Source organism: Nicotiana tomentosiformis, chromosome 6 (assembly GCF_000390325.3).
Source record: "Nicotiana tomentosiformis chromosome 6, ASM39032v3, whole genome shotgun sequence".
Classification (NCBI taxonomy): domain Eukaryota; kingdom Viridiplantae; phylum Streptophyta; class Magnoliopsida; order Solanales; family Solanaceae; genus Nicotiana; species Nicotiana tomentosiformis.
In genome coordinates, this window is record NC_090817.1 from 24,744,403 (window position 1) to 24,771,805 (window position 27,403).

General features: G+C 37.1%; 3 protein-coding genes across 3 annotated transcripts; 2 read left to right on the forward strand and 1 right to left on the reverse strand.

The window, feature by feature from the left end:
- The first annotated feature begins 640 nt into the window (after window positions 1–640).
- LOC108943937 (ethylene-responsive transcription factor ERF042-like) lies at window positions 641–2,299 on the forward strand. The gene has a single exon (XM_070179126.1). It carries the CDS (start codon window positions 968–970, stop codon window positions 1,985–1,987), a length of 1,020 nt encoding a protein of 339 aa, XP_070035227.1. The 5' UTR covers window positions 641–967; the 3' UTR covers window positions 1,988–2,299.
- An 8,760-nt stretch (window positions 2,300–11,059) lies between these two features.
- Window positions 11,060–14,056, forward strand: LOC104089301 (protochlorophyllide reductase-like). Its single transcript, XM_009594157.4, has 5 exons — window positions 11,060–11,206; window positions 11,295–11,390; window positions 11,843–12,371; window positions 12,852–13,210; window positions 13,591–14,056. Exons 1-5 carry the CDS (start codon window positions 11,153–11,155, stop codon window positions 13,744–13,746), a joined length of 1,194 nt encoding a protein of 397 aa, XP_009592452.1. The 5' UTR covers window positions 11,060–11,152; the 3' UTR covers window positions 13,747–14,056.
- Window positions 14,057–14,910: 854 nt separating this feature from the next.
- LOC104089303 (stem-specific protein TSJT1) lies at window positions 14,911–17,106 on the reverse strand. Its single transcript, XM_070177190.1, has 4 exons — window positions 16,785–17,106; window positions 16,011–16,251; window positions 15,785–15,905; window positions 14,911–15,294 (listed from the first exon to the last, which is right to left on the reverse strand). Exons 1-4 carry the CDS (start codon window positions 16,988–16,990, stop codon window positions 15,101–15,103), a joined length of 762 nt encoding a protein of 253 aa, XP_070033291.1. The 5' UTR covers window positions 16,991–17,106; the 3' UTR covers window positions 14,911–15,100.
- Window positions 17,107–27,403: the final 10,297 nt, after the last annotated feature.

Genomic DNA, 27,403 nt, shown 5'->3' on the forward strand with positions numbered 1-27,403 from the left:
GTAATTATTATGACTTATGATGAAGCAAAGAGTTAGTCTACTTTTAGAGTTTAACGAAAAACTCGGCCTCAAACTTGTTAGTGCTAATGAAACACTTTTTTTAATTAAAATATTGCCAAACTTATACTTCTTTGTCTCATTTTATATGTCTTAATTTGACAGATACTAAGTTTAAGAAAATAAAAGAAAATATATGAATCTTGTGGTTTTTAACTAAAGTTGTATATAAGATACCAAAATTACCCTTTGAATCTTACAACTCTTAAACATGCAATCACAGCCAACTCTTAAAATGAAAATGTTGGAACAAAAATCTTACTCTACTAGATACAGAAATATGGCATTTATTTTATATAACACAAAAAAGTAAGTCATATACTATATACTGAAACAGATGGAGTAACTAAATGTGACCTATGTTACCTCTTCTTCCAATCGCCGTATAATGCCAATTCCAATAACCAATCTAAGACTTATAAAACTGAAATACCCTTTGTAAAACCAAAGATCGTCCAACGTATATGGAACTAAAACTTCTAATAATTGAACATTATTGTGTAAAAAATTAGTATTCATTACTACTCAAAAAAGCAAGTGGCTAGCGAATCCCCATCACTTAACCTGCAAGTAAGATTGGGTTGGCTTCTACAGAAATGCAAGAGTCATGCCTTTCTATGTCAACAAAAACGTGCTCGCATGCACACACAACTGACTTTTGCTGTCTCTTTAGTGTGAGAAAAGTGTACTCTTTATTTTTGTGTTGTTGAAATACAAGGCTTCAATTAAATGTCAGCATTCATGTTTCTTGTCCTTTTTATCAAATAAACCTAAGCTCCCTCGTCATCTCTCTATCGTATTGTAACCTTTATTTCCTCCTCCTTGCCATTCAAGTAAAGTTAGATTTCCTTCAAATTTGCATTCAGAAATTAAATACAGTAGGAAAACCACCTCGTACGCAGCACAAAACATGGAATATGTCGAATCAATTGGCAATATTCAAGCCACTATATCGATGGATAGACCGCTAAAGAAGCTCAAAATCCCAACATCAGAACACAAAGACCTTAGAGCTACAACTTGTGATCCAAAACAGTCTAGTTACGCTGCCCATAATTCAAGATTTAGTTTTCCTTTTGCCCTTGATGATCAACTTCCTATGCAATCACCTGTTCAGAACCAAACTATGATTTCTTTTGCACCTCAAAATTGCTTTCTAGACAATGACCCGTGCCATCTTGCGCTAGTTCAGTGTCGGAACACTTACAATTATGGCACTGTTTCCACAACCCCTAAGCGGTACAGGGGAGTGAGACAACGCCACTGGGGAAAATGGGTAGCGGAGATTCGTCTTCCACGAAAAAGAAGTAGACTCTGGCTAGGCACATTTGACAGCGCGGAAGAAGCTGCTTTTGCTTATGATGTAGAGGCCTTTAGGCTCCGAGGATCAGATGCGCGGCTTAATTTCCCGCATCTCTTCCTTAGTGACCCGTCTGTTAACAACATAGACGAAACTAATTCAGCAGCCTCAAATATAAATTCCTTCTCTAAAAGTTCTTTTCAATTCCAACACAATAAACGGCGTACCAAACAATGTCAGAAAGAAGACAGGATACCTTCAGCCGTGGGACAGAGTACCTCTGCTTTAGACGAGGGAATAAGGATGTATGATGGGAGAAATTCTCAAGAACTAAACCCGGTTGATACTAATATATTACAAGTAAATAGTAATTATCAGGCTTCTACTGACACAATGCAATTAAAGGAAGCCCTATTTGATAGTATATCAGATACAAGGTGGATAGATATACTTCAATCTGGTTCCTCTATTGGCAGTCTATTTGGGATCAACATTTCTACTGATGATAATTTGGTTCAGCACCATTGTGATTTCACCATTGATCGAGGCTTCACAGATGATCTTTTAAGCGCCACTAGTGACCAACTGCAACAGGAGAGTTCAACTCTTTTTTCCAAACCCCTGGAATAGGTGATAACTCCCAAGGACGGCTTTAGGGCGAGGTTCAACTCAACCTTAGGGGTTGTTTGGTTGAAGACAAATTATGTTGCGATTAGTTACATTGGGATTAGTTACATTGGGATTAGTTATCTTGTATTATTTCTTATTGACTGTTTGGCATGTTGTATCAATCATGGGAGTCAATTTATTGCTTTAACCTGGGATTATTATTCCACCGTCTAGCAGATATAAGTTATCCTGGTGCTATTTTTAATCATAGGATAATTTATCCCAGATTTAGTAACCAAACAAGGAATAATATGGTACTAAATTTTTATTCCATGATTATTTTTGCTTATCTGTCGTACCAAACGACCCCGTAGTCATTTGGTATGGTCTATAGGAAGAAATGATCATGGTATAAGGGAGTTATTATAATTCTTCCATGATTGGTATTTATTTTTTTAGGGAAAAGGTCTAAATTTATCCATATACTATTGGAAATAAACTCTTTGTTATATTTTTCGGCTGAATTTATCCTTAATGTCAGCAAAGTAATCAAAAATACTCTTATTTCTAACAGAGATCCACCATGAAAAATTAAAACCCATATGGTCTAACACTTTGAATGAGGTGGATTTCATATGGCATGCCACCTCACCACTCCAATCCTATTTACCCCTCCCCTTCCGCCACTTCACTCTACCCATCTCCAATCTCCTATGCCCATTTAACCCTACCTTTTACCATCCCCACTGAAGATTTGGGCGGTAAGATTCCTACCATGTTAAAAGGCTTTACAAGGCCTTTAGTGTAGAAAAGCTAATTCTCTTGTATCTAGACACAATAAGGCTAATAGAAATTATAGGCTCTAGTGATCAAATGATTTAGACTTAAAGGCAGTATTAATCAGATTTATATTGAGAGGTGATTGTAACTCTAAATGGAATATGAGTGTTGAGGTTCTTAATTTTTGAGTTCATCAGCCCAGTAGCACCATCGTTGTGACGACCCGATAGGTCATTTTGAGCACTAGCCTTTATTTCTATGTTCCGAAACCTCCATTAGCTTCATTTGATACCTTTTGATTTGCGTGCGTGGTTCGTATCATTTTTCGGAATTTATTTACGTAAAATTTGAAGAAAATATAATTTTTGGCTTTAAAAATAACTTGAGTTGACTACGGTCAACATTTTGGGTTAACGACCCCGGATCGGTATTTTAACAATTTTGGTAGGTTCGTATTGTAATTTTAGACTTGTGCGTATGCCCGAAATTTAATTCGGAGGTCCCTAAGTTGATTTGACTTGTTTTACCGAAAGTTGGCAATTTGAATGTTTAGAAATTCTTTAGGTTTAACCATAGGTTAACTTTATAGTTATCGGATTTGGATTTTAATTTTGGGATTTGGAATAGGTCCGTTTCAGCTAATTGAATCTTGTTTGTAAAATTTTGTTTAACTTGGAGTTGATTTGAGATGATTCAGACACTCGGTTGTGATTCTAGAGGTTCTTGAGTTTGTTTTTGAATTTCATGCGTTTTGATGTCTGAATCGTGGTTCTAGATGTTATTTCGGTATTTTGATTACACGAGCGAGGTCGTATGATATTTTTAGACTTGTGTAGATGTTCGGTTTGGAGCCTCGAGGGCTCGGGTGAGTTTCAGACATGTTTTAGAATGGTTTTGAGCCGGTTATAGGTTACTGGTGTGTTGGTGCTACAGTTGTCGCAATTGCGAGCACCAACATCACAATTGCGAAGAGGACAAAGGAGATCCAGATATCGCAAATGCGACTCCCTCTTCGCATTTGCGAATACAGTATAAGATTGGGTTGGGTCGCATTTGCGACCATTGTGTCGCTTTTGCGAAGAAGGCTGTCATCGCATTTGCGAAGCCTTTGTCGCAATTGCGATATTTGTATGGGCTGTCAGGGTTTGCTTTTACGATCCATGTTCCGCAATTGTGAGGGTTCGCAAATGCGAACCCAAGGTCGCATTTGCCACATCTGCAGCTGAACAAAAGGGCTGGAAGATGGGATTTTAGTCTCATTTTCATATCTTTGAACCCCTAGACTCGGTAAGAGGCGATTTGAAGAGGGGATTTTCCAATTCAAATATTGGGTAAATAATTTTGATCTAATTTCAATTATGTTACATGATTCTACATGAGATTGAATATCAAATTCATGAGAATCTAAGAGAAATTTTGGGGATTTTTGTCTATGTTTTGAAAAAATAAAGAATTGGGATTTAAGAATCGAATTGTACTCGGATTTTGAAACAAAATATATATATAGACTCGTGGGGTTATGAGTAGTCGGGATCTACCCTTGGACTCGGGTTTTGATCGGGCAAACCCGGGGTTGACTTTTGTTGACCTTTTCCAATTTCATTAAAGATCGAATCTTTTTCACTCGTGGAGTAGTTTCTAAAGCTTATATTAAATCATTTAAACTATATTTGGCTAGACTTGACTAGTTTGGAGGCTAATTCTAAAAGAAAGGTCATGGTTGAGTGTTGATTTTATTGCGGAAAAGAGGTAAGTATCGTGTCTAACCTTGACTTGAGGGAATTAAGAATTGTTGCATTATTTGTTATGTGAATTATGTAGGGAAACGACGTATATGCGAAGTGATAGGTGTATATGCGTGTCACGACCCATAATTCCCAACCTCGGGACCGTGATGGCGCCTAACATCTACTTGCTAGGCAAGCCAACGTTATTGAATTAATTAACCAGTCTTTAACAATTATAACAGAGTAATGATATTTAACAATTAAAAACTCAGAATTTAACATAGTGTTAATAGAAATAACGCGATGCTAACTTCTCCCAAAAATTCGGAGTCACAAGCACATGAGCAGCTAGAATATTACATATACAGTCTAAAATAATGTACAACTACTTGAGACTAGATAAACAATAAAATGGATAAAAGAGGGGACTTCAGGGTTGCGGACGCCGTGCATCTACACCTCAAGTCTCCAATACAGCTGAATCCGAGCAGAAACACCACTAGACGCTGCTGGAATAAATACCAGTATCTGCACAAGAAGTGCAGAAGTATAGCATGAGACAACTAACTCAATGTCCATAAGTGTTGAGCCTAACCCTCACGAGGTAGTGACGAGGCTATGACAAGACAACTACTTAAAACCTGTACAGATATATACGTAGAGCACCAAAATAACAAGTAGGGCAATTAAAACATTAACTGGGAGGGGACATGCGAAATGGGAAGTATCATAAGAACGACAAGTATGAAATCACCAAATAACTTCTTTTCAAAATAAACAGCAATGCAACCAAGTAAATCACTAATCCAGGAACCAAATAAGCAATGAAATAAAAATGGCAAGGCATCACCCTTCGTGCTTTTACTCTCGTCCTCATCATGTAATATCATAAATGAAATGGAACGGCATCACCTTTCGTGTTTTTACTCTCTTCCTCACATGATGTGATAAATGATGATAATCAGTCAATAACACAGCATCACCCTTCATGCTTTAATCCTCCTAGTCTCTCGTATAAATGATATTTTATGAAAATAAGACACGGTAATCCCCTTCGTGCTTTTCTCTCTTCCTCACTAAACAACAACATTAATCCAAGATAGCAAAACAAGGTGGGAAGCAATTTCACTTCAATCACAGTGTAATGATAATTCAACTCAACTTTCAACATCTTAACAACTTCAAAATAAACAATAGATATGAAGGCGAATAATTAAAGAAGTAATAATCTATCTACGACATAGAATGCATAGTCAATGAATCAACAAAATACAAAAAAATAATTTTCACCCTCATGCTTTAATCCAACGACAACTTATATATATTCGTCACCTTACATATATGCCGTCCCCACATATAATTCATGTAGCAATTAGACCAACTAGTCCTCATTCTCTTAAGTCAAGATTAACCATGGCATTTGCCTCACTCCGCAACCAAGTCAATCAATAAACCACGACTTTGCCTTTTGTACAAGCCTCCAAACTAACCAAATATAACTAATTATCTATCAAAAAATTCAAAATAAGCTTTAGAAACTACTCACGAGCGAAAAAATTTAATCTTTAGTGAATTTGGAAAAGTCAACAAAAGTCAACCCCCTGGCCCGCTTAGTCAAAACCCCAGATTCAGACCAAAATCCGTTTATCCATTCACCCGCGAACCCGGTTATTTATTTTTAAATCCGACCTCAATTTGAGGTCTAAATCTGAATTTTACAAAAATCCCTAAATTCTATCCAAATCCCTAATTTCTACCATGAAAATTCTAGATTTAATGTTAAAAACACATGAAAAGTAATGAATAATTGAAAAGAAATGGATTAAAGTTGCTTACCAATGAATTTGAGAAGAAAATGCTCTTCAAAAATTGCCTCTAGTGTGTTTAGGGTTGTGAAATGGTGTAAAATGAGCTAAGTCTCGATTTTTCCTCTTATACCTAGCTGCGGATGTCGCAATTGCGAACTCTTGTTTGCACATGCGAACATCGTAAATGCAACAATTTTATCGCAAATACGAACAACTAACCCTTCGCAAATGCGAAGATGTCCTATATTTCCAGGAGTCACAAATGCGACCAAAATACTTACAAAAGCGGTCCTAGCTAGTTCGCAAATGAGAACCATTTCCTCGCAATTGCGAGATGCCCAGCCCATGCCGCTGCTTGCAAATGCAAAATCATGTTCGGAAAAGCGATGCTCGTATTTGCGAGCTAGACATCGCAAATGCGAGATCTGCAGATCAACACCAGAACTGAAAAGCACACCAGCTATTATATTTCATTCAAAACTCATTGTAGCACCTCCAAAACTCTTCTGAGCCCTACGGGCTCCAACTCGAATATGCACACAAGTGTAATAACATGATACAAACTCGCTCGCACGATCAAAGAACCAAAATAACATCTAGAACTACGAATCGGACATCAAAATGCATGAAATTTCAAAGAAAACTCAAGAACCTCTAAAATCACAACCAAGCGTCCGAATCCTATCAAACCAACTCTGATTTACACCAATTTTACAGACTAGTTTCAGATAGCAAAACGGACATATACCAAGTCCCAAAATCAAATATCAAAACCCGATAGCCACAAGGTCAATCTACGGTCAAACCTAGGAAATTTCTAAACTTCAAATTGCTACCTTTCGGCAAAACGAGTCAAATCAATTTGGGGACCTCTAAATTCAATTCCAGGCATATGACCAAGTTCAAAATCACAATACGGACCTACTGTAATTATCAAAATACCGATCCGGGATCATTTACAGAAAATGTTGACTGTAGTCAACTCTAGTCTTATTTTTAGTCAAAATTTTTATTTTTATCAAAATTTCATATAAAAGATTCTTGAAAAGCAACACTGACCACGAACGCAAACTAAGAAACATCAAATAAGGCTACATGAGGTTTCGGAATACAAAAATAAGGACTAGTACCCAAAACGACCTACCGAGTCATCACAATACGTCGTTCTGGGATTTAACATGCGGGATTGGGCTATTTTTTTCCATGTCTTTATTTATTCCATGTTATCTCTTGTTATATACTTTAATTGTTATATGTTCTTACTTGATATCTATGTTTTACTGGTTAATTATTAATTAATTGTTACTTGCTTGATTTATTCATTTCTCACTCAATATCTGTCTACCTGCTACATGTTCCTACTTGCTTCAGCTGTAAATTCCCATTATCACATGTTTTTATACGTGAGTCATTTATTATTGATGAATCGTTAAGGTTTGGTACGAGATGTTGGATATTCTTTATTTGTATTGGTAGTTCTTTAATGTTTTGTACGTTTCATTCTCTTTTGTGTTGATATTTCGTAAATAGTGGTGTTGAGTTATTTATGTTAATAATTTGATATTGGGCGATCGGGTTGCGCGCTACAATAATATTGAAAGGAATTAATATTGGGGTTCAGATTGCACACCGCAACGGAACAGGAAATGATATGATATGAAATTGGAAATGAATTGCACGCTAAGAAAGATATTGTGTTGAAACTTGGGATCGGGTTGCATACAGCAACAGATTTCATGTGTCGTAGTTATTTGTGACTGAAGAGTTTATTCTTGATATTGTGATACGATATTTGAGATTATATTATTTTGGGTCCCTCTGATAGTTGATCTTTGGGTATGTTATTATGAGTTTACTGCTTCATTTCTATTTCTGCTATCTATTATCATTATTCCGTACAAGTTATTTTTGAGTGACTTGCCATAACATCGTCACTACTTCGTCGAGGTTAGACTCGGCACTTACAGAGTATATGGGTCAGTTATACTCATGTACACTTTTGCACTTCTTGTGCAGATATCGGTATTGGTCCCAGCGACGCGTAACAGAGACTGCTCTGATTCAACTGCTTTTGAAGACTTGAGGTAGAGCTGATGGCATTCGCAGTCCCTGAAGTCCCCTTCTATCCCATCTTTACTGTTGTCCTTATTTCGAATAGCTGTAATTCATTCAGACTTTTCTGTAGAATTCTAATATTCTCGTGTATTCGTTACTCCAGATTTCTGGGATATGTTTAGACGATGCTACGTTGTATTTATCACATCTATTTCAATATATTATAGCTTTGTATTATTAATGCTCTGTTGTAAGTTATTAAAACTAGTTAAGTAATTAGCTAACGTTGGCTTGCCTAGCAAGTTAAATGTTAGGTGCCATTACGACCCCAAGGTTGGGATTCCGGGTCTTGACAAGTTGTATCAGAACACTAGGTTTTCTAGCCCTCACGAGTCATGAACAAGCTTAGTAGAGTCTAGATGATCGGTACAGAGATGACTGTACTTATCTTCTAGAGGCTATAGGGCTTTAAGAAAATTTCACTGCTTTCCTTCTGTATCGTGCAACTTTATTCTATTACTGAAGTTTGAACCATTCTATTCTTGTTCTCTCGCAGATGGTGAGAATACGCACAACATCTATAGCCGGACAGGAGCTAGAGCCCCATGTTGCAGGCACTACTAGGGGTAGGGGCCGAGGCAAGGGTCGAGGCAGAGGTAGAGCTCAGCCTGGAACACGTGCAGCAGCACCCACCGTAGAGCCTCAGATTGAGAATGAGGAGGAAACCCCTATTCAGACCGCACCAGTCTGACCCACTAAGGTCCCGAATGGATTTATTGTTATTCCCGTACTTCAGGACACCCTAGTCCGCTTAGTGGGCCTCATGGAGAGTATGTCCTAGGCCGGAGTATTTCCTATGGCACCAACTGTCTCTTAGGTTGGGGGAGGAGCTCAGACTCCCCCACTCACACTCTGGAGCAGATGGCTCCCTTATATCAGACTCCGACGGTTCCAACAGTTGGAGTAGTTAAGCCAATTATTGCTACATAGACCGGGGAGAGGCCCGTGATGTCTTCTGAGGGATTGTAGAGGTTGGATAAGTTCACCAAGCTCTTTCCTATTCATTTTGGTGGTACACATTCTGAGAACCCATAAGATTATTTGGACCATTTTCACGAGGTGTTGCGCAACATAGGTATTGTGAAGTCCAATGTAGTCGACTTTGAAATATTTCAGATGACCGGTTTTGCCATCTATTCAGTTGGAAAGAGGACTCCGACCAATTATTTTTTGACTGATCGATTTTATTAGAAAATCGAATTTCTGATTGAGTTTTATGGTTCTGGTAGTCGAAAATTAGTCATTTTCTAGTATTGAGTGAATTTGAGCCAATTTCTGTTATCTTCTGCTCCTCGTGTGTGCCTCTAAAGATGCGTAACCTTTAACAAAAGACGTTTCATGACGTTTATATACAGCCTAGGTTTTGCATGGGAATACTCGAGACAATTCAAATTCGGACAGGATAACTGAAGGGCTCGTCTGTGTTGCTCGCGAGTGTCCTTCGATCAACACTTTTTTATGCATGGCTCGCGAGAGCTGTCGCCTTCCCCTTGATTCAGTGTTTTGTATAAGGGCTGACTTCCCTGATTCGTCTATATGGGACGCGACGCGAGCCGGCGAAGACGTTCATTATATGCTTTAGTTTTCTTGAGTTTTCAAATTCTTTTTTGCACCAAATTATCTCCGTTCAGTCCGCTTTCATCTAAATACGTTCTTGCACATATAAAACATGTATTGAGCACAAATTACCCTAATAACAATGCAATCCACATCAAAACACATAAGATATAAGGCGTAAGTATACTAAAAGGCATATGCTTTTAGCCTAATATCCCTAATAAATAAGGTAGAAGATAATGCTAAATCCCCCAACACCACCGATCAATATAGCCCGGGTGCATGACTTTAATTAAAAGAAAATTGACCATTCGTGAGCCAATGTAGCTCTGCCACGCCACTCAATGGTGAGGTCGAGGTAAGAGAAGGAATTGAAACATCTGCTTAGAGTCCTTTTAGAATGCAATTACTAGTTGTATCATTAAGTTACCACCTAATTCTTACAGGTAAAGTAGTCCTGGATCTAGCCTCTCCGGGATGCAAGTACAGTCATATAAAGGCTGTAATTCAAGAAATACCCATTGTTCCACGGGGAGCATAAGTCTTCAAAATCGGATGTTTAGAGCAAGTTTTACAATCGCATTAACTTTCCATCAATATATACACAGGTATATACTTAAAAGTCAACCATACATGAAAACGTGGTACTTAGAACTTAAAATGTTAGACAAAAATTATAAGTATACTTTAACACGTTATAACATAAGAAATTTATACACCACCAACATATAAAACTTAAAAAGAAATACGACAGCAATATTTAATTACTCAATGTGACAATAGTTTTATCCGACTGCCCTTTATCCACTGTGCCACTATCATCGGTAGATTTTCCATGCTGAAGCCCATACCTTATGGAAGTGGATTGCATTGGGTAAAGAGCCAAATAGTATCCTATTCTTTTGACTAGGTAACATTATGTTAAAGGATATTTTATGTCATATAAATACCAAAAGGAAATCTAATTCTTGAAGCCTGATTAGTGGTTTACAATTGACGTGGGACATACTACAAATTTATCTTATCGCCAATTGACAATCGATTGTTTTGTCTCAAATCACAGTAACACCCCATCATTCTCACTCTATATATAAGTGCCCAAATCCTTATTAGCATTCACACTACTTGTAGTGCCAGTCCAAGAATCATTACTTAATTCTTCAGCTGACAATTTAGATAAAACTCAATTCCTTATATTCATGGCCCTTCAGGCTGCTGCCCTACTTCCTTCTGCTTTCTCTATTCCCAAGGAGGTTTGTGTTACTTTCTATACTTCTTTAGTCTGCATTTGAAATCTGAAGTTTCAACTAATTCTTTTTTCCAACTCATTTTATCTTGCAGGGAAAAGCTAGTGCAACTTTGAAGGATTCTAGTCTCTTTGGAATTTCTCTCTCATACCACATTAAATCTGATTTTGGCTCTTTATTCAAAGTCAAGGTACCTAGAAGTACATTTTCTAAAAATAATTTAGGGATCGTTTGCTTGGGAAACAAGTTATCCCGAGATTGTTATCTCGCTATCCTATAGGAATAAAATAACACTACAATTTCGAAATAACTAATCTTGGGGTACCGCAATTTTATAAAATCATCTCAAATTTATTCCCGAGATTATTATCCCACGCACCAAACAAGTATAAAATTGGTTCCAATGTGTCTAAATTAGAAGGTTCTGGAGCTTTACCAACTATGATAATAAAGTTACAAGTATTCGTTTGTCACATATTGTCAAATTATAGTAATTGAACTTTACTTATTATAACGTATAGTCTCAAGACTATTTGTGTCGCATTAAAGTAACTAAAGTTTACTTACTATAAGTCTAAGTTCAGTGATTATACGTGAAATTAACTCATTCCAGATTGTTAACTGATATTGAATTTTATGCAGAGCCAAAGAAGGTTGTCCCATGGATCTATTAGAGCCGAGACAATGGTTGCAACTCCAGGTGTTACTAATGCCTCTGTGTCAGGAAAGAAAACATTAAGAAAAGGGTGTGTAGTAGTTACTGGAGCCTCTTCAGGATTAGGCCTAGCCACAGCAAAAGCACTAGCTGAGACAGGAAAATGGCATGTGATTATGGCATGTAGAGACTTTCTAAAAACTGAAAGAGCAGCAAAATCAGCAGGCATTCCTAAGGAGAACTACACCATAATGCACTTAGACCTTGCGTCCCTCGACAGTGTTCACCAGTTTGTCGATAACTTCCGGAGATCAGGCCGCCCTCTTGATGTATTGGTTTGCAATGCAGCCGTTTATCAACCAACTGCTAAAGAGCCTTCTTTCACTGCTGATGGATTTGAGCTTAGTGTTGGGACTAACCACCTCGGTCACTTCCTTCTTTCAAGATTGTTGCTGGATGATTTGAAGCAGTCTGATTACCCTTCAAAGAGACTCATCATTGTTGGTTCCATTACAGGTAACTAAAGCAACCAATGACTGGATCCAACAATGGATTCACGGGTTCAGTAGGATCCAATGTTTCTGGGTCGAATCCGATATATATGCCAAAAACAAGTATAGATAAAGAAGGTGTTTCGATTGGCTTTTAAGCTGCTCAAATCAGCTTTTAAGCTCTTTTTAACTTTTTTTTAGTGTTTGACAAAGTCAAGAAGTGCTTAAAATAAATTAAAACTGCTTAAAACAAGTCAAAAGCAATAAGCTAAGCAACCCCAACTTATTGCTTTTGGCTTAAAAGCTATTTCCGTTGAAAAGTCATTTTTTTTTTTAAGTCAATCCAAACGGGCTCAAAGTTAAATATACATTTCAGAACCCATCGTGTCTAAATTCTGAATCCGCCACTAAATGCAACCATTCACTAAGTCTATTGGATTGAGACTATGAATTTACTACTGCTTTCAGTGGGAGACTAAACTTTGTTACTGAACTCAATTTTCAGGAAACACAAATACTTTGGCTGGAAATGTGCCTCCAAAAGCAAATCTTGGGGACTTGAGGGGATTGGCAAGGGGACTGGACGGGCTGAACAGCTCGGCCATGATCGATGGTGGAGACTTTGATGGTGCAAAAGCATATAAAGACAGCAAAGTTTGCAATATGCTCACTATGCAGGAATTCCACAGGCGATACCACGAGGAGACTGGCATCACATTTGCCTCTTTATACCCGGGCTGCATAGCAACAACAGGACTCTTCAGGGAGCATATTCCCTTGTTTAGGCTCCTTTTCCCTCCATTCCAGAAGTACATTACCAAGGGATTCGTCTCTGAGACAGAATCTGGAAAGAGACTCGCACAGGTAATAATCACCAGCAGTAGCGAAGCCAGAAATTCTAACAAGAGAATACAAGGAATTGCAAGAATGCCACACTTGGAGTTCGAACATACCACTTAAAGTGAACCATCTATGATACTGCACTCGAAGCTTCCCTTACAGAAAGAGTTTCCAATATAGAAAGAATTTCACTAAAATCATGTCGCTAAGGGTAAAATAGGAAATTATAATAAAAGATTTTCCAGTGTAGAAGGGTATCAGACTAAAATAAAAGAATGTCATATAAAATGGAACAGAGTGGCAATAATTACCGGTAGCCTAGTACTACTAGAAAGAAAAGAAAATGACCTAACCTTAACAAGAAAAAAGATTAACCTAAGATGTTGTTTATTGCTTTTATACAGGTTGTAAGTGATCCAAGCCTTACAAAATCAGGTGTCTATTGGAGCTGGAACAAGAATTCTTCTTCTTTTGAAAATCAGCTGTCACAAGAAGCCAGTGATGCAGAGAAAGCGCGTAAAGTGTGGGAAGTCAGTGAGAAACTCGTCGGTTTGGCATAAATTTTCCGGACTGAACATAACTTTTGCCAAGGCAAAGAAGAAAAGAGAATTCATGAGTGAGGATTTGAATCGAAATTCTGTTTTGTTGTAGAAAAAGGTTGTTACGTTGTAAGGTTCTGATTTAGGAATAAAAATATCACTCCAATTTGCTTCCAATATGAAAGTGATGGCCATGTACATTTTGGTTTCTTATTTTCCTGCTTTTGTATTGCAATGGATAAGAGCACTGTCCTGCCAAGGTGGAAGCTTCCAGTTCGATTGTACTCTTTTCCCCTCTAAAAATAATTATACATGGCACCTTTTCAACCAAGTCGGGTAATTCCTAATTTAGTTAATGATTCCGGCTAATTCTTTTTTTTTTTTTTTTCTTTTAATATGGATTTTAGATGAATTTAGTTGAAGCAATGTGGTCTGTGAGGATTCACAATTTCACATAGCTGACCCTCAGGCTAATCCAATGTCATACGCTTTTCTGAGATACAGTTTTCCAAATCCAAAACAGAGTTTGAAGGGTTGAATTTCCTGCAGAACATAGCTAGGAGCAAATATTTCTACAAACAAACTAAACTGAATAATAATACTCAGCTGCAAAGCTTATTTTCTTTATATTCGTGTACAAGTACTGAACCGCTGTTTCTTCCTGCTTCCGTTCAACTTGTGTCATTTAGACGTAGAATAAGTTGGTATTGTTTCTTCTTGTTCTAAGGAGTAGTTGTAGTATCTCCAGGATTCCAAAACCAGGTTAATTCTAGTACATGTTTTACCTAAGTTATTTCTTCATAGGACAGTATTTAATGTACCAAGAATCCGTCAGACATTTCATTCAGTTAAATAAATTCTGTGATTCCCAAGTATACGTCAAGTTTTCTCTTTTATGTGCATTATAATATAACGGTACTGGGGATTACTTCTAGACCTCGCTTATAAAAGGATAAAAATTCTTTGTTTGTGTTATTTTCGACTTTAGACAATCCTCATTTGTTAAAACTTCTTTTGTCAGTTCACTGCAGCTACTTGCTTTCTTTTCTAAATTTAACTAATAAGAAGAACAAGAGGTTGCAACCAAATGGTTTTTGAAAAGTGTTAAAATCATTTCATACTGATAAATAGACATCATTGATCATATCAGCCTTGTTGTTTGACAAGCTAAAGGACGATAGCAAATTCTCAAAGCTGAATCCTTGTTGATGTTTTCATTTATTTTACAGGAAAAGAGATATATACACTGGTACACAAAGTAAAGGGAAGACAGCAAGCTAAAAGACACTAAAAAGGAACCAAAAACACAAAGGACAGCTCAAAAGATGAACAAAATATGGTTGGTGTCCATATTTGGAGAAATGCAAAATGGTTTTTAGTAAGAGGTATTCCAATCAGACCAGTTAGCTTCACTTCCAACTCTGGGGATGCTATTAACCCTTGAATACATATCCACTTTGAAGTTAGCTCCACACATTGCCCCTTCACTATCTACCCTTGGCATTGCCCTCATCTTCTTCATTGGATGCTCAAAATTCATCAGCCCTTTCTCACTATGAAACATACAACCTGTAATCAAACAGAATTCAACAATACAAAAATCATTCTATTTAGTAAGGGGTGTCATCCCGGCCTAAATATTTTTCTCAAAAATGTGAATATATACACTAAGACAACACCACAATGTAATTATTAATTAGGGATAGGAAGTAAAATCTTAGTCAAGAGTATTAGCGTTAGCCCTGTATTCTATTATTGTCAAATTTTTATTATTACTTGCTGATTTTGTTTTTCCGCTTGTTTTCCTACTATCTTGTTGTTGTAAATGCTTGGTGCTACTATTTCTTTTCGTCCCTTGAGCTGAGGTCTATTTGAAACAACCTCTCTACCTTCATAGGCAGGGGTAAGATCTGCGTACACACTACCCTCCCCAGATCTAACTTGTGGGATTACACTTTGTTTTTTATTGTTGTTGTTGAAGTAAAATCCTAAAACTATAATAATCTTGCACAAAATACTGTGTACACTACTGTTGTGTCAAATTCCGTGTAGATGTTACCTGTGGGAAAGGGTGCAAATGACTTTGCACATCCAGCTTTAATGACCTCTAAATCATCAGAAATTACCACAGAACCATCAGCAGCAATACCCCAAAACAGCTTCACTCCACCATCTGAACCCTACAATTATTTTACAATAGCAGTTGGAAAAGAATATCTTTCTATTTTACTCTAATAAATATAATGCAGATGTTACACAAATTCCTTAGTTAGGTGAAAACTTACCAAGGCAACAAATACAGTACCAGTCTTACTGTCATAGATTACAAAGGCATAGCTCCCATCAAAATCCTTAATAACTTGGTCAGCTGGATAGGGTCCTCTGTCTCTCAATGTTCTATATGCTTCTATCACTAGCAACGCTTCATTTGTAGCTTTTGATAGCCCATATTGTTTTATTTGTGCACATAAGTTGTTCAAGCTCCCCAAAAACAAGCAGTATATATCATCATACCCACAAAACAACCTTCCAATTAAAAGAAGGGAAAAAAAAAAATACTCCATCAACCCAAAATTTCTTCGATTTTGATTTAAAAAATCAAAATAAATGCAAAAAACACTTAAATTTATACTTATTTGTGATATAGTTTGACTAGGCAAAAATTATAAACTTTAAAAAAATAGTCTTAAATATGTTATAACATCAGTATTTAAAAGTAGCGGGACCACTAATAAATAAAAATTTAAGCAAATACTGGGGTGAGAACCCTTCCCCTCCCCTAATTCAACCACTGCAGCAGCCCTAAGTTTTAAGTCTTAGGGTCCCAATACATGTTATTCATGTTATTTAACATATATATACATATATATATATATATATATATATATATATATATATATATATATATTTTACAGTGATTCCTCTACCCAAAGTAGAGGTAGAGGTTTGAAATTTAAAGTTAAATAATTTCAAAGAAATAGTTGTCCCAATCATTTTAAAACGGATTAATAAAAACTTAGTGTCAAATAAATTGAAAGGGTGGGGGGGGGAATAATTACCTTTGTGTCTGATGAAGGAAGGAAGTGCAGTGAGGAGGAACAAAGGCAAGAGCAGCAGCATTTCCAAAGCTTACAGAAAAGGTATTTGAGGGGTGAGCTGATACGAATTTTTCAAGAGTTTCTTCAGGTAGCAAACATCTTTTAGATGAAGGGCTATGTAGCTCATCTGGTGGATGCGCAAATGCCTTGTGAAATATCGCCAACATTGCTTCTTCTTTTTGCCTTGAATATGATCAGAATTATAATCTAATAATACACAACTTCTCTTGATATTTAGTTGAAGGAGTGGAATAGGAATTGATTGTTCTTAGTTTGGGTATATATAGAACGTTGCACTCCTGTTTTGATACTGATAAACGAGGCTGAGGATGAAAAAAAATAACTTATCCCTAAGTTACCAAACCAAATCAATTGACTACTAATTCAAAATGTGTTTTTTAAATATCATTTAATTTAATTCTAATTATCTTATCAAAATGTTTTAATCGTTAAAGATGCTTTTTATTTATATAATTATATTCGACCATGCCCTTTGATATGTGTGCTTAAAATTTTAAATTACTGCCAAACTATATTATCATTTTTATCTATAATTTTAAGATTAGATTATTTAAGTTGACGGTGTCACTTTTATCTTGTAGTGGTTAGAACAGATACAGACGTCAGAGTTTTTGGGTTGGAATGAGGATGATGAGGACAGGATAAGGTTTCTCGTATTCCCATATAATGTCTTTATCCGTTTAGTTCTTTTGATTTTCCTTCAATTATTTGGGTACCTTCTAAATTGTGAAGCTTAACGGGCAAGGGCGGTCAGTTGCATATTTTCTTTCTATAAAAAGAAACCTATCTCTTTATCCAAAAAGGGTAGGTGGATGTGGGCCTGTAAGTGTAAATCATGGTTCTGCATGCCAACAAGTTTTTGCAAAATCGGGGGATTTTCTATCGTACTTTATATTTGTGTCACATTTTAATCTGTACCTTATTTTTAAAAATTATTAATTTAATAATTAACTGATAAAAAATCCATAATAATATAATAATTATACTCCTCACAAAAGATATAAAATGATATTCCTCTTATCAGCTTTATTAAAAAATTATAAACTTGTCTAGATTTATTTTTAGAATCATACTTGCATAAAGTTATTTCATATTGAAACTAAAGAAGTTATTTGATACTAATGCATGCTAAAGTTGTTTGTCATGAAATAACTGATGGAGTTTGTAAGAATTAATAAAGCCCAAACGCCTCACCCTTAATGGTGCTTAAGAACGTGAGAACAATAAAGAAGCAGTATATATCGGATGATGAAGATATGTTAATCGCAATTGGATATTAGTTTAATCAATTGAAAAGATAATATTAAGGAAAAATAATCAAGGTCAAAATAAATCTGATGGAGAATATGGTAATTGTCCTCTACGCTTTAAAAATTAAATTATTATTACATGAGTTTTATCCGTAACTTCAGTCTAAACATGCTGAAATTATTTAGTTCATTTGCTAAAACTTCAGACTAAACATGCTGAAGTTATTTAGTTCATTTGCTAAAATTTCATACTAAACATGCTTAAGTTATTCTGAAGTTATTTAGTTCATTTGCTAAAACTTTAGACTGAACATGCTTAAGTTATTCTGAAGTTATTTATTTCATTTGCTAAAACTTCAGACTAAACATGTTTAAGTTATTTAGTTCATTTGCTAAAACTTCATACTAAACATACTTAAGTTATTAATTCATTTGCTAAAACTTCAGACTAAACATGCTTAAGTTATTTAGTTCATTTGCTAAAATTTCAGACTAAACATGCTTAAGGTTTTTAGTTCATTTGCTAAAACTTCAGACTAAACATGCTTAAGTTTTTGTCTTGTAGTATGTAATTTTTTAATGAGTTTTTGCTAATGCATGCTGAAGTTATTTAATTCATTTGCTAAAATTTCAGACAAAACATGCTGAAGTTTTTTTTAATTCATTTGCTAAAACTTCAGACTAAACATGCTTATGTTTTTGTCTTGCAGTATGTAATTTTCTAAAGAATTTTTGCTAATGCATGCTGAAGTTATTTAGTTCGTTTGCTAAAACTTCATACCAAAACATGCTGAAGTTTTGTAACGTAGTCTACAGTTTTGTCCTGAGTTTTATCCAACACTTCAGTCTAAACAAGCTGAATTTTTTTAGTTTATTTGCTAAAATTTCAGCCTAAACATGCTTAAATTTTTATCCTGCAATTTGTCAATAGTCTTTTATTAAAAAAGGGCAAAACATGCTTAAGTTTAAAGAATGGCAAAACATGCTTAAGTTTAAAGAAGGGCAAAACATGCTTAAGTTTTATTAAAGAAGGGCAAAACATGCCTAAACATGCTTAAGATTTTAAAAAGCTTTTAACACAAAAATGGTACGGATACAGGAAAAACAAAATAGGTATAAGTTAAAAAGGGGCGACCAAATAGGGCGCCCCATGCAATTTTTACTGCAAAATCTGTGGATTGTAGGTCAAAATTTAATATTTCTTTCGTTTTTATTTATGTATGTCTATTTATAAGTAATTTATTACAAAAATTAGTCAACTCATAAAATATTACTAATATTAGCCAAATCTTATCAATATTAGCCAATTAACTATTTAGCAAAAAAAAGTCAAAAAATTTATTTTTTTGAGTGGGTGTTATTAGAATAAATTCGGTATATCTTAAGGAGCTTGAATCTCAATTTTGGGATGATTTGGTTGAGTTTTGAGGTGCTTTGAATTAAAAATTCGAAGTAGAATATGAATATTAAAAAATGATATATGTATCACACTGTGTATCACTTGTGTATCACATACGTATCATATTTATATCAAATGTGTCACGACCCAAAATTCTAACCTGTCGTGATGGCGTCTATCTCAATACTAGGCAAGCCGACAACACTAATAACCCACGATTTTCTTTAAGTTTGAAAACATAATGTTTAAATACAATACCAAAAATCTCGCAAATACCGATACAAACACTCCCAAAACCTGGTGTCACTGAGTACATGAGCATCTATGCATTACAAGTCTGGAAAACACGGTCTATTATAATCTGACTTAAGCAAATTCTGGAAATCACTAATCGAAATCGGAACAAGAATTGGACTTAAGCTAATTCTGGAATTTTCTGCCCCTGATGTAATCGCACCTGCGAGGGTCTTGGCCACATGTGCGATGTCGCATGTGCGGTGGAATTGCGCAGATGCGGGACTGGGCTGGCCTGGAGTCTTCGCAGATGCGACCATTTTGCGTAGAAGCGGATGTCGCAGGTGCGACAGGAGTGTCCGCAGATGTGGAACTTCACATGGCAGCCTGGCATCGCAAATGCGAGCTTTGTCTCGCAAATGTGGAACATTTGTCCGCAGATGCAAAAATGACTGGGTAGAGCCCATAAATTCGAAAGTCGCCATTTTTACTCATTTTTGAGTTTCAAGTCTTGGATTTGTGCGATTTAAAGGGAGATTTTCACGACTTTGAATTGGGTAAATGTTCTTTAACCAAAAATGATTATATTTCACAAATCCATATTTATATTCATTATTTATTTCGGATTTAGATGGAAGAAATTGGGATTTTTATAAAATCTTTCAAAAACGAAAAGTTAAGATTTGAAGGTCCATTTGATATCGGAATTAGGCAATTCTTGTATGGTTGAACTTGTATCGGAATGGGTGTTCGGATTTCGCGAGTTTTTCGAGATTTGAGACGTGGGTCCCACTGTCGAATATTTAAATGAATTTCGGATTTTTATCCGAAAAATTTATAAATTCATATGGAATTAGGTCCTATGATTAGTATTGAATAAATAAAATTATTTGTGAATAGATTTGAAGCTTTCGGAGACAAATTTAAAAGGAAAAGTTGTGGTTGAATAATTGATTGGAATTTGCAAAGCGAGGTAAGTGTCGTGGTTAACCTTGACTTGATGGAATAGAACCCTTAAATTATTTGTTATGTGAATTGCATGTAAACGACGTATAGGCGAGGTGACGAGTGTCTATACGTCGTCAAATTAATTGTTTGCCTACTTACTTGAAAAAAATCATAAATTATTTTAAATCATAAATTATCTATTATAATAATTGTTTCTCTCCTATTCTTTGTCAAATACTAATTCTTGAATTCCTGCATTAATTGTTACATGCTATTTGAATTATGTGTTTTAATTGTTATTTAACATTTAGTATATTAAATATTAAACTACCTAATTTCTCTATGATTTTCATAATAAATTATTATTTGTCATTGTATGGTTCATAAATAAATTATAATTATTGTGTGCCTTGATGCTTAATAATTTCTCATTGAACGTGGAATCTATTGGAGTAAGTTTTATTACATTTATGAGTTGTTTAAAATTATATTGGGGGAACGGGTTGCACGCTGCAACGGAAATGAAAGCATATATATATATATATATTGGAGGATCGAATTTATATATATAGGGGGATCAGATTGCACGCCGCAATAGACTTATTTAAAAGTTAATATTGGGTGATCGTATTGCACGCAACAACAGATTTATTTAAAAGTCTATGTATATACTTGATTGAAATAAATATATGACACACTTGATTAAAAGGAATATATTGGGAGAGCGGGTTGCACGCTGCAACAGAATTGAATGTGAATATATTGTGAGAGCGGTTTGCACGCTGCAATAGATTTGGGTGAAATAATAATGGATTATGACTGCTGAGTTGGTTTCAATTATTATAAATGAGTTACATGATTTATTTCTATTATTTGATGTTGTTATTAATATTGCGTACATGTTAATGTAAGTGAACCGCCTTAGCCTCGTCACTACTTCGTCGAGGTTAGGCTCAGCACTTACCAGTACATGGGGTCGGTTGTACTGATACTACACTCTGCACTTCTTGTGCAGATTTCGGAGTTGGTCCTAGTGGCGTGCCATAGACTTGCTCGGATTTCAGCTACTCGGAGGAGACTTGGGGTATAACTGCATGGCGTCCGCAGTTCTGAAGTCCTTGTCTATTTTACTTTAGCTGTGTGTTTATTTTCAGACAACTTTATTTTATTCAGACCTTTATTTGTATTATTCTAGAAGCTCGTGCACTTGTGACACCAATTATGGGATGGTATTTAGATACTATTATTTTTATAGATTATTCACTATATTTCAAACTTTGTTTTCGCATTTGTTTCTTTGTTATTAATAAATTTAAATTTATTTTAAAAATAGATAATATTATTCTAACGTTGGCTTGCCTAGCAAGTGAAATGTTAGGCGCCATCACAGTCCGAAGGTGGAAATTTCGGGTCGTGACAGTTGGTATCAGAGCCCTAGGTTACATAGGTCTCACGAGTCACGAGCAAGCTTAATAGAGTCTGAAGGATCGGTACAGAGACGTCTGTACTTATCTCTCTGAGGCTATGAAGTTTAGGAACAATATCACTTCTTTCTTATTCTATCGTGCTATTTTATTCTATCATCGATGATTGAACCATTCTACTCTTATGGCCAGGGGTAGAGGTCGAGGCCGAGGTCGTGCTAGAGGCCGAGGTAGAGCTCAGTCCAGAGCTCGAGAAGCTGCACCTGTTATAGAACCTCAGGTAGACCTTCAGGAGGAGGTCCCAGTTCAGAATGTACCAGTTGGACCAGTTCAGATGCCGAAAGGATTCATAGCCACTCCAGTGCTTCAGGACGCTCTAGTCCGCTTGGTGAGTCTTATGGAGGGTGTGGCCCAGAATGTTACATTTCCAGTGGCACCAGCCGTCTTACAGGTTGTGGGAGGAGCACAAACTCCCACTACTCCTGCTCTAGAGCAGATGGCTCCCCAGAATCAAGCTCCAGCAGCCCCGCCAGTTGGTGTAGTTCAGCCAGTTGTTACGGCACAGACCAGTGATAGGCCCGCCATGTCTTTTGAGGCCTTATTGAGACTGGATAAGTTTACCAAGCTCTTTCCAGTTCACTTTAGTGGTACATCTTCTGAGGACCCACAGGATTATCTTGAACACTGCCATGAGGTGCTACGGAACATGGGTATAGTTGAGACCAATGGGGTTGATTTTGCTGTATTTCAGATGACGGATTCCGCCAAGAGGTGGTGGAGAGATTATACGTTGACCTGACCAGTCAGATCGCCTGCACTTACCTGGGAGCAGTTCTCTCAGCTATTTCTGGAGAAGTTCCTCCCTAGCACACTGAGAGAGGAATTCCGCAAGCAATTTGAGTGTCTACAGTAGGGCAGTATGACTGTTACTCAGTATGAGTTCCGTTTTGTGGATTTGGCCCGTCATGCTCTCCTTTTACTACTTACAGAGGGAGAGAGAGTGATGAGGTTTATTAAAGGACTCACTCACCCTATCAGACTTCAGATGGCCAAGGAGACCGGAAGTGAGATTTATTTTTAGGCTGTTGCTAATGTCGCAAGGAGGATAGAGATGGTTATTGCACAGGAGAGAGGGCAGAGGTTCGATAAGAGGCCTCGTCAGTTCGGTGGTTTCAGTGGTGCCTCGTCTGGAGGCAGAGGTAATTTTTGTAGGGGTCATCCTCCCAGACCGTTTCATTCAACACTTCATGTATCTCCCAGTGCTTTAGGGAGTCACAGTCCTATTATGCATTACTCTGGGCAGCCATCATTTAGTGCACATTCAGCTCCCATAAGTGCACCACCACTCCAGAGTTACTACAGTGGTTATCCGGCCTATCTGGGTCATCTTCAGCTTCAACAGCCACGACATTAGGATGGGTGTTATGAGTGTGGGAACATTGGTCACATCAGGAGGTATTGCCCTAGAATGGCGAGTAATAGATCTCGGCAAGATTCTCGTGCAATCATACTGGCACCGGTTACTTCACCTCCTGCTCAGCCAGCTAGAGGCAGGGGTCAGGCAGCTAGAGGTGGAGGTCAGACTATTAGAGGTGGAGGTCAGGCCATTAGAGGTGGAGGTTAGACCGTTAGAGGTGGAGGCCAGCCAGTCAGAGGCCGTCCCAGGGACGCAGTTCAGAGTGGTAGGGACCAGGCCCGATTTTATGCTTTTCCAGCTAGGCCTGAGGCCGAGTCATCTGATGTTGTGATCATATGTATTATTCCAGTTTTCCATAGAGATGCTTCAGTTCTATTTGATCCAGGATCTACTTATTCCTATGTGTCCTCCTATTTTTCTTCATATTTGGTTGTGCCTTGTGATTCTCTGAGTGCTTCTGTGTGTGTATCTACACCTATAGGAGACTATATTGTAGTAGATCATGTCTATCGTTCGTGTGTGGTTACTATTGGTAATCTTGAGACTAGTGTGGATCTTCTACTTCTTGATATGGTAGATTTTGATGTCATCTTGGGTATGGATTAATTATCCCCTTATCATGCTATATTGGATTGTCATGCCAAAATAGTGACCCTAGCTATGCCGGGGTTACCTCGGTTAGAGTGGAAAGGAACTCCTGGTCATTCTGCTAGCAGGGTTATTTCTTATATAAAAGCTCGGCGTATGGTAGAGAAAGGGTGTCTAGCCTATTTGGCTTATATTCGCGATCCCAGTGCGGATGTTCCTTCTATGGACTTAGTACCAGTTGTTCGTGAATTTTCAGAAGTATTTCCTGCAGATCTGCCGCGGATGCCACCCGACAGAGATATTGATTTCTGTATTGATTTGGCTCCGGGCACTCGTCCATTTCTATTCCACTATACCGTTTGGCCCCGCCAGAGTTGAAAGAATTGAAAGAGCAGTTACAAGACTTGCTTGACCAGGGATTCATTAGACCCAGTGTCTCGCCCTGGGGTGCACCAGTATATTATTTGTAAAGAAGAAAGATGGCTCTATGCGGATGTGTATAGACTACCGGCAGTTGAACAAGGCCACTATCAAAAATAAATATCCGCTGCCAAGAATTGATGACTTATTTGATCAGCTTCAGGGTGCCAAGGTATTTTTGAAGATCGATTTGAGGTCTGGTTACCATCAATTGAATATTAGGGCCTCTGATGTCCCTAAAATAGCTTTTCGAACTCGGTATGGGCATTACGAATTCCTAGTGATGTCATTTGGGTTGACAAATGCCCCAACAACATTTATTTGATGAATCGGGTGTTCAAGCCTTATTTGGATTCGTTTGTGGTTGTATTCATTGATGATATCTTGATTTACTCCAGCAGGTGAGAGAAACATGAGCAACATCTTCGAAGCGTGCTTCACACCTTGAAGAATAATTAGTTATATGCCAAGTTTTCAAAATGTGAGTTTTGGTTAGACTCAGTTGCCTTTTTGGGGCATGTTGTATCGGCAGAAGGCATAAAGGTGGATCCTAAGAAGATTGAGGCTGTTTAGAATTGGCCTAGACCTAATTCAGTTACAGAGATCCGGAGTTTCCTGGGTTTAGCAGGTTATTATCGTCGGTTCGTGGAAGGGTTTTCATCTATAGCAAGCCCATTGACCAGATTGACCCAGAAAGGTGCCCCATTCAGATGGTCAGATGAGTGTGAGATGAGCTTTCAGAAGCTCAAGACCGCTTTGACTACGACACTAGTGTTGGTATTACCCACAGGTTTAGGATCGTACACGGTATATTGTGACGCATATCACATTGGGCTTGGACAGTATTAATGCAAGATGGCAGGGTAATTGCATATGCGTCGCGGCAGTTAAAAGTTCATGAGAAGAATTATCCTGTTCATGACTTAGAATTGGCAGCCATTGTTCATGCGCTGAAGATTTGGAGGCATTACCTCTACGGTGTCTCGTGTGAGGTATTTATTGATCATCGTAGCCTTCAGTATCTGTTCAAACAAAAGGATCTTAATTTGAGGCAGAGAAGATGGTTGGAGTTGTTGAAAGACTATGATATCACCATTTTGTATCGCCCTGGAAAGGCCAATGTGGTGGCTGATGCTTTGAATAGAAAGGTTGTGAGTATGTGCAGTCTTGCGTATATTCCGGTTGGTGAGAGGCCATTAGCTGCAGATGTTCAGACTTTAGCTAATCAGTTCGTGAGGTTAGATGTTTCAGAACCCAGTCGGGTTCTAGCTTGCACAACCACTCCGTCTTATTTATATGAGCGCATCAGAGAGAGGCAGTATGATGATCCTCATTTACTAGTCCTTAAGGACACGATGCGGCACGGTGATGCCAAACATGTTACTGTAGGGGAAGATGGAGTTCTGCGAATGCAGGGCGACCAAATAGGGCGCCCCATGCAATTTTTACTGTAAAATCTGTGGACTGTAGGTCATTACCACAATGTCAAAATTTAATATTTCTTCCGTTTTTATTTATGTATGTCTATTTATAAGTAATTTATTACAAAAATTAGTCAATTCATAAAATATTACTAATATTAGCCAAATCTTATCAATATTAGCCAATTAACTATTTAGCAAAAAAAGTCAAAAAATTTGTTTTTTGAGTGGGTGTTATTAGAATAAATTCGGTATATCTTAAGGAGCTTGAATCTCAATTTTGGGATGATTTAGTTGAGCTTTGAATTAAAAATTCGAAGTAGAATATGAATATTAAAAAATGATATATGTATCACACTGTGTATCACTTATGTATCACATACGTATCATATTTATATCAAATGTGTCACGACCGAAAATCCTAACCTGTCGTGATGGCGCCTATCTCAATACTAGGCAAGCCGACAACACTAATAACCCACGATTTCCTTTAAGTTTGAAAACATAATGTTTAAATATAATACCAAAAATCTCACAAATATCGATACAAACACTCCCAAAACCTGGTGTCACTGAGTACATGAGCATCTATGCATTACAAGTCTGGAAAACACGGTCTATTATAATCTGACTTAAGCAAATTCTGGAAATCGGAGTACCCTAAGTACCCCGAGTGTGATTTGAATCGAAATCGGAACAAGAATTGGACTTAAGCTAAATCTGGAAATTTCTGCCCCAGAGGTAATCGCACCTGCAAGGGTCTTGGCCACAGGTGCGATGCCGCATGTGCGGCGGAATTATGCAGATGCGGGATTGGGCTGGCCTGGGGTCTTCGCAGATACGACCATTTTGCGTAGAAGCGGTTGTCGCAGGTGCGACAGGAGTGTCCGCGGATGCGGAACTTCACCTGGCAGCCTGGCATCGCAAATGCGAGCTTTGTCTTGCAAATACGGAACATTTATCCGCAGATGCGAAAATGACTGGGTAGAGCCCATAAATTCGGAAGTTGCCATTTTTACTCATTTTTGAGTTTCAAGTCTTGGATTTGGGCGATTTAAAGGGGGATTTTTACGACTTTGAATTGGGTAAATGTTCTTTAACCAAAAATGATTATATTTCACAAATCCATATTTATATTCATTATTTATTTCGGATTTAGATGGAAGAAATTGGGATTTTTATAAAATCTTTCAAAAACGAAAAGTTAAGATTTGAAGGTCCATTTGATATCGGAATTAGGCAATTCTTATATGGTTGAACTTGTATCGGAATGGGTGTTCGGATTTCGCAAGTTTTTTGAGATTTGAGACGTGGGTCCCACTGTCGAATATTTAAATGAATTTCGGATTTTTATCCGAAAAATTTATAAATTCATATGGAATTAGGTCCTATGATTAGTATTGAATAAATAAAATTGTTTGTGAATAGATTTGAAGCTTTCGGAGACAAATTTAAAAG

Coding starts and splice junctions, on each gene's coding strand:
- LOC108943937 (XM_070179126.1), top strand. CDS start 968: ATGGAATATGTCGAATCAATTGGCAATATTCAAGCCACTATATCGATG.
- LOC104089303 (XM_070177190.1), bottom strand. CDS start 16,990: ATGTTGGCGATATTTCACAAGGCATTTGCGCATCCACCAGATGAGCTA. Junction 16,252..16,784: donor TTCCTTCATCAGACACAAAG/GTAATTATTCCC, acceptor TTTAATTGGAAG/GTTGTTTTGTGGGTATGATG. Junction 15,295..15,784: donor ATTTGCACCCTTTCCCACAG/GTAACATCTACA, acceptor GTTTGATTACAG/GTTGTATGTTTCATAGTGAG.
- LOC104089301 (XM_009594157.4), top strand. CDS start 11,153: ATGGCCCTTCAGGCTGCTGCCCTACTTCCTTCTGCTTTCTCTATTCCC. Junction 11,207..11,294: donor CTTTCTCTATTCCCAAGGAG/GTTTGTGTTACT, acceptor TTTATCTTGCAG/GGAAAAGCTAGTGCAACTTT. Junction 13,211..13,590: donor CTGGAAAGAGACTCGCACAG/GTAATAATCACC, acceptor GCTTTTATACAG/GTTGTAAGTGATCCAAGCCT.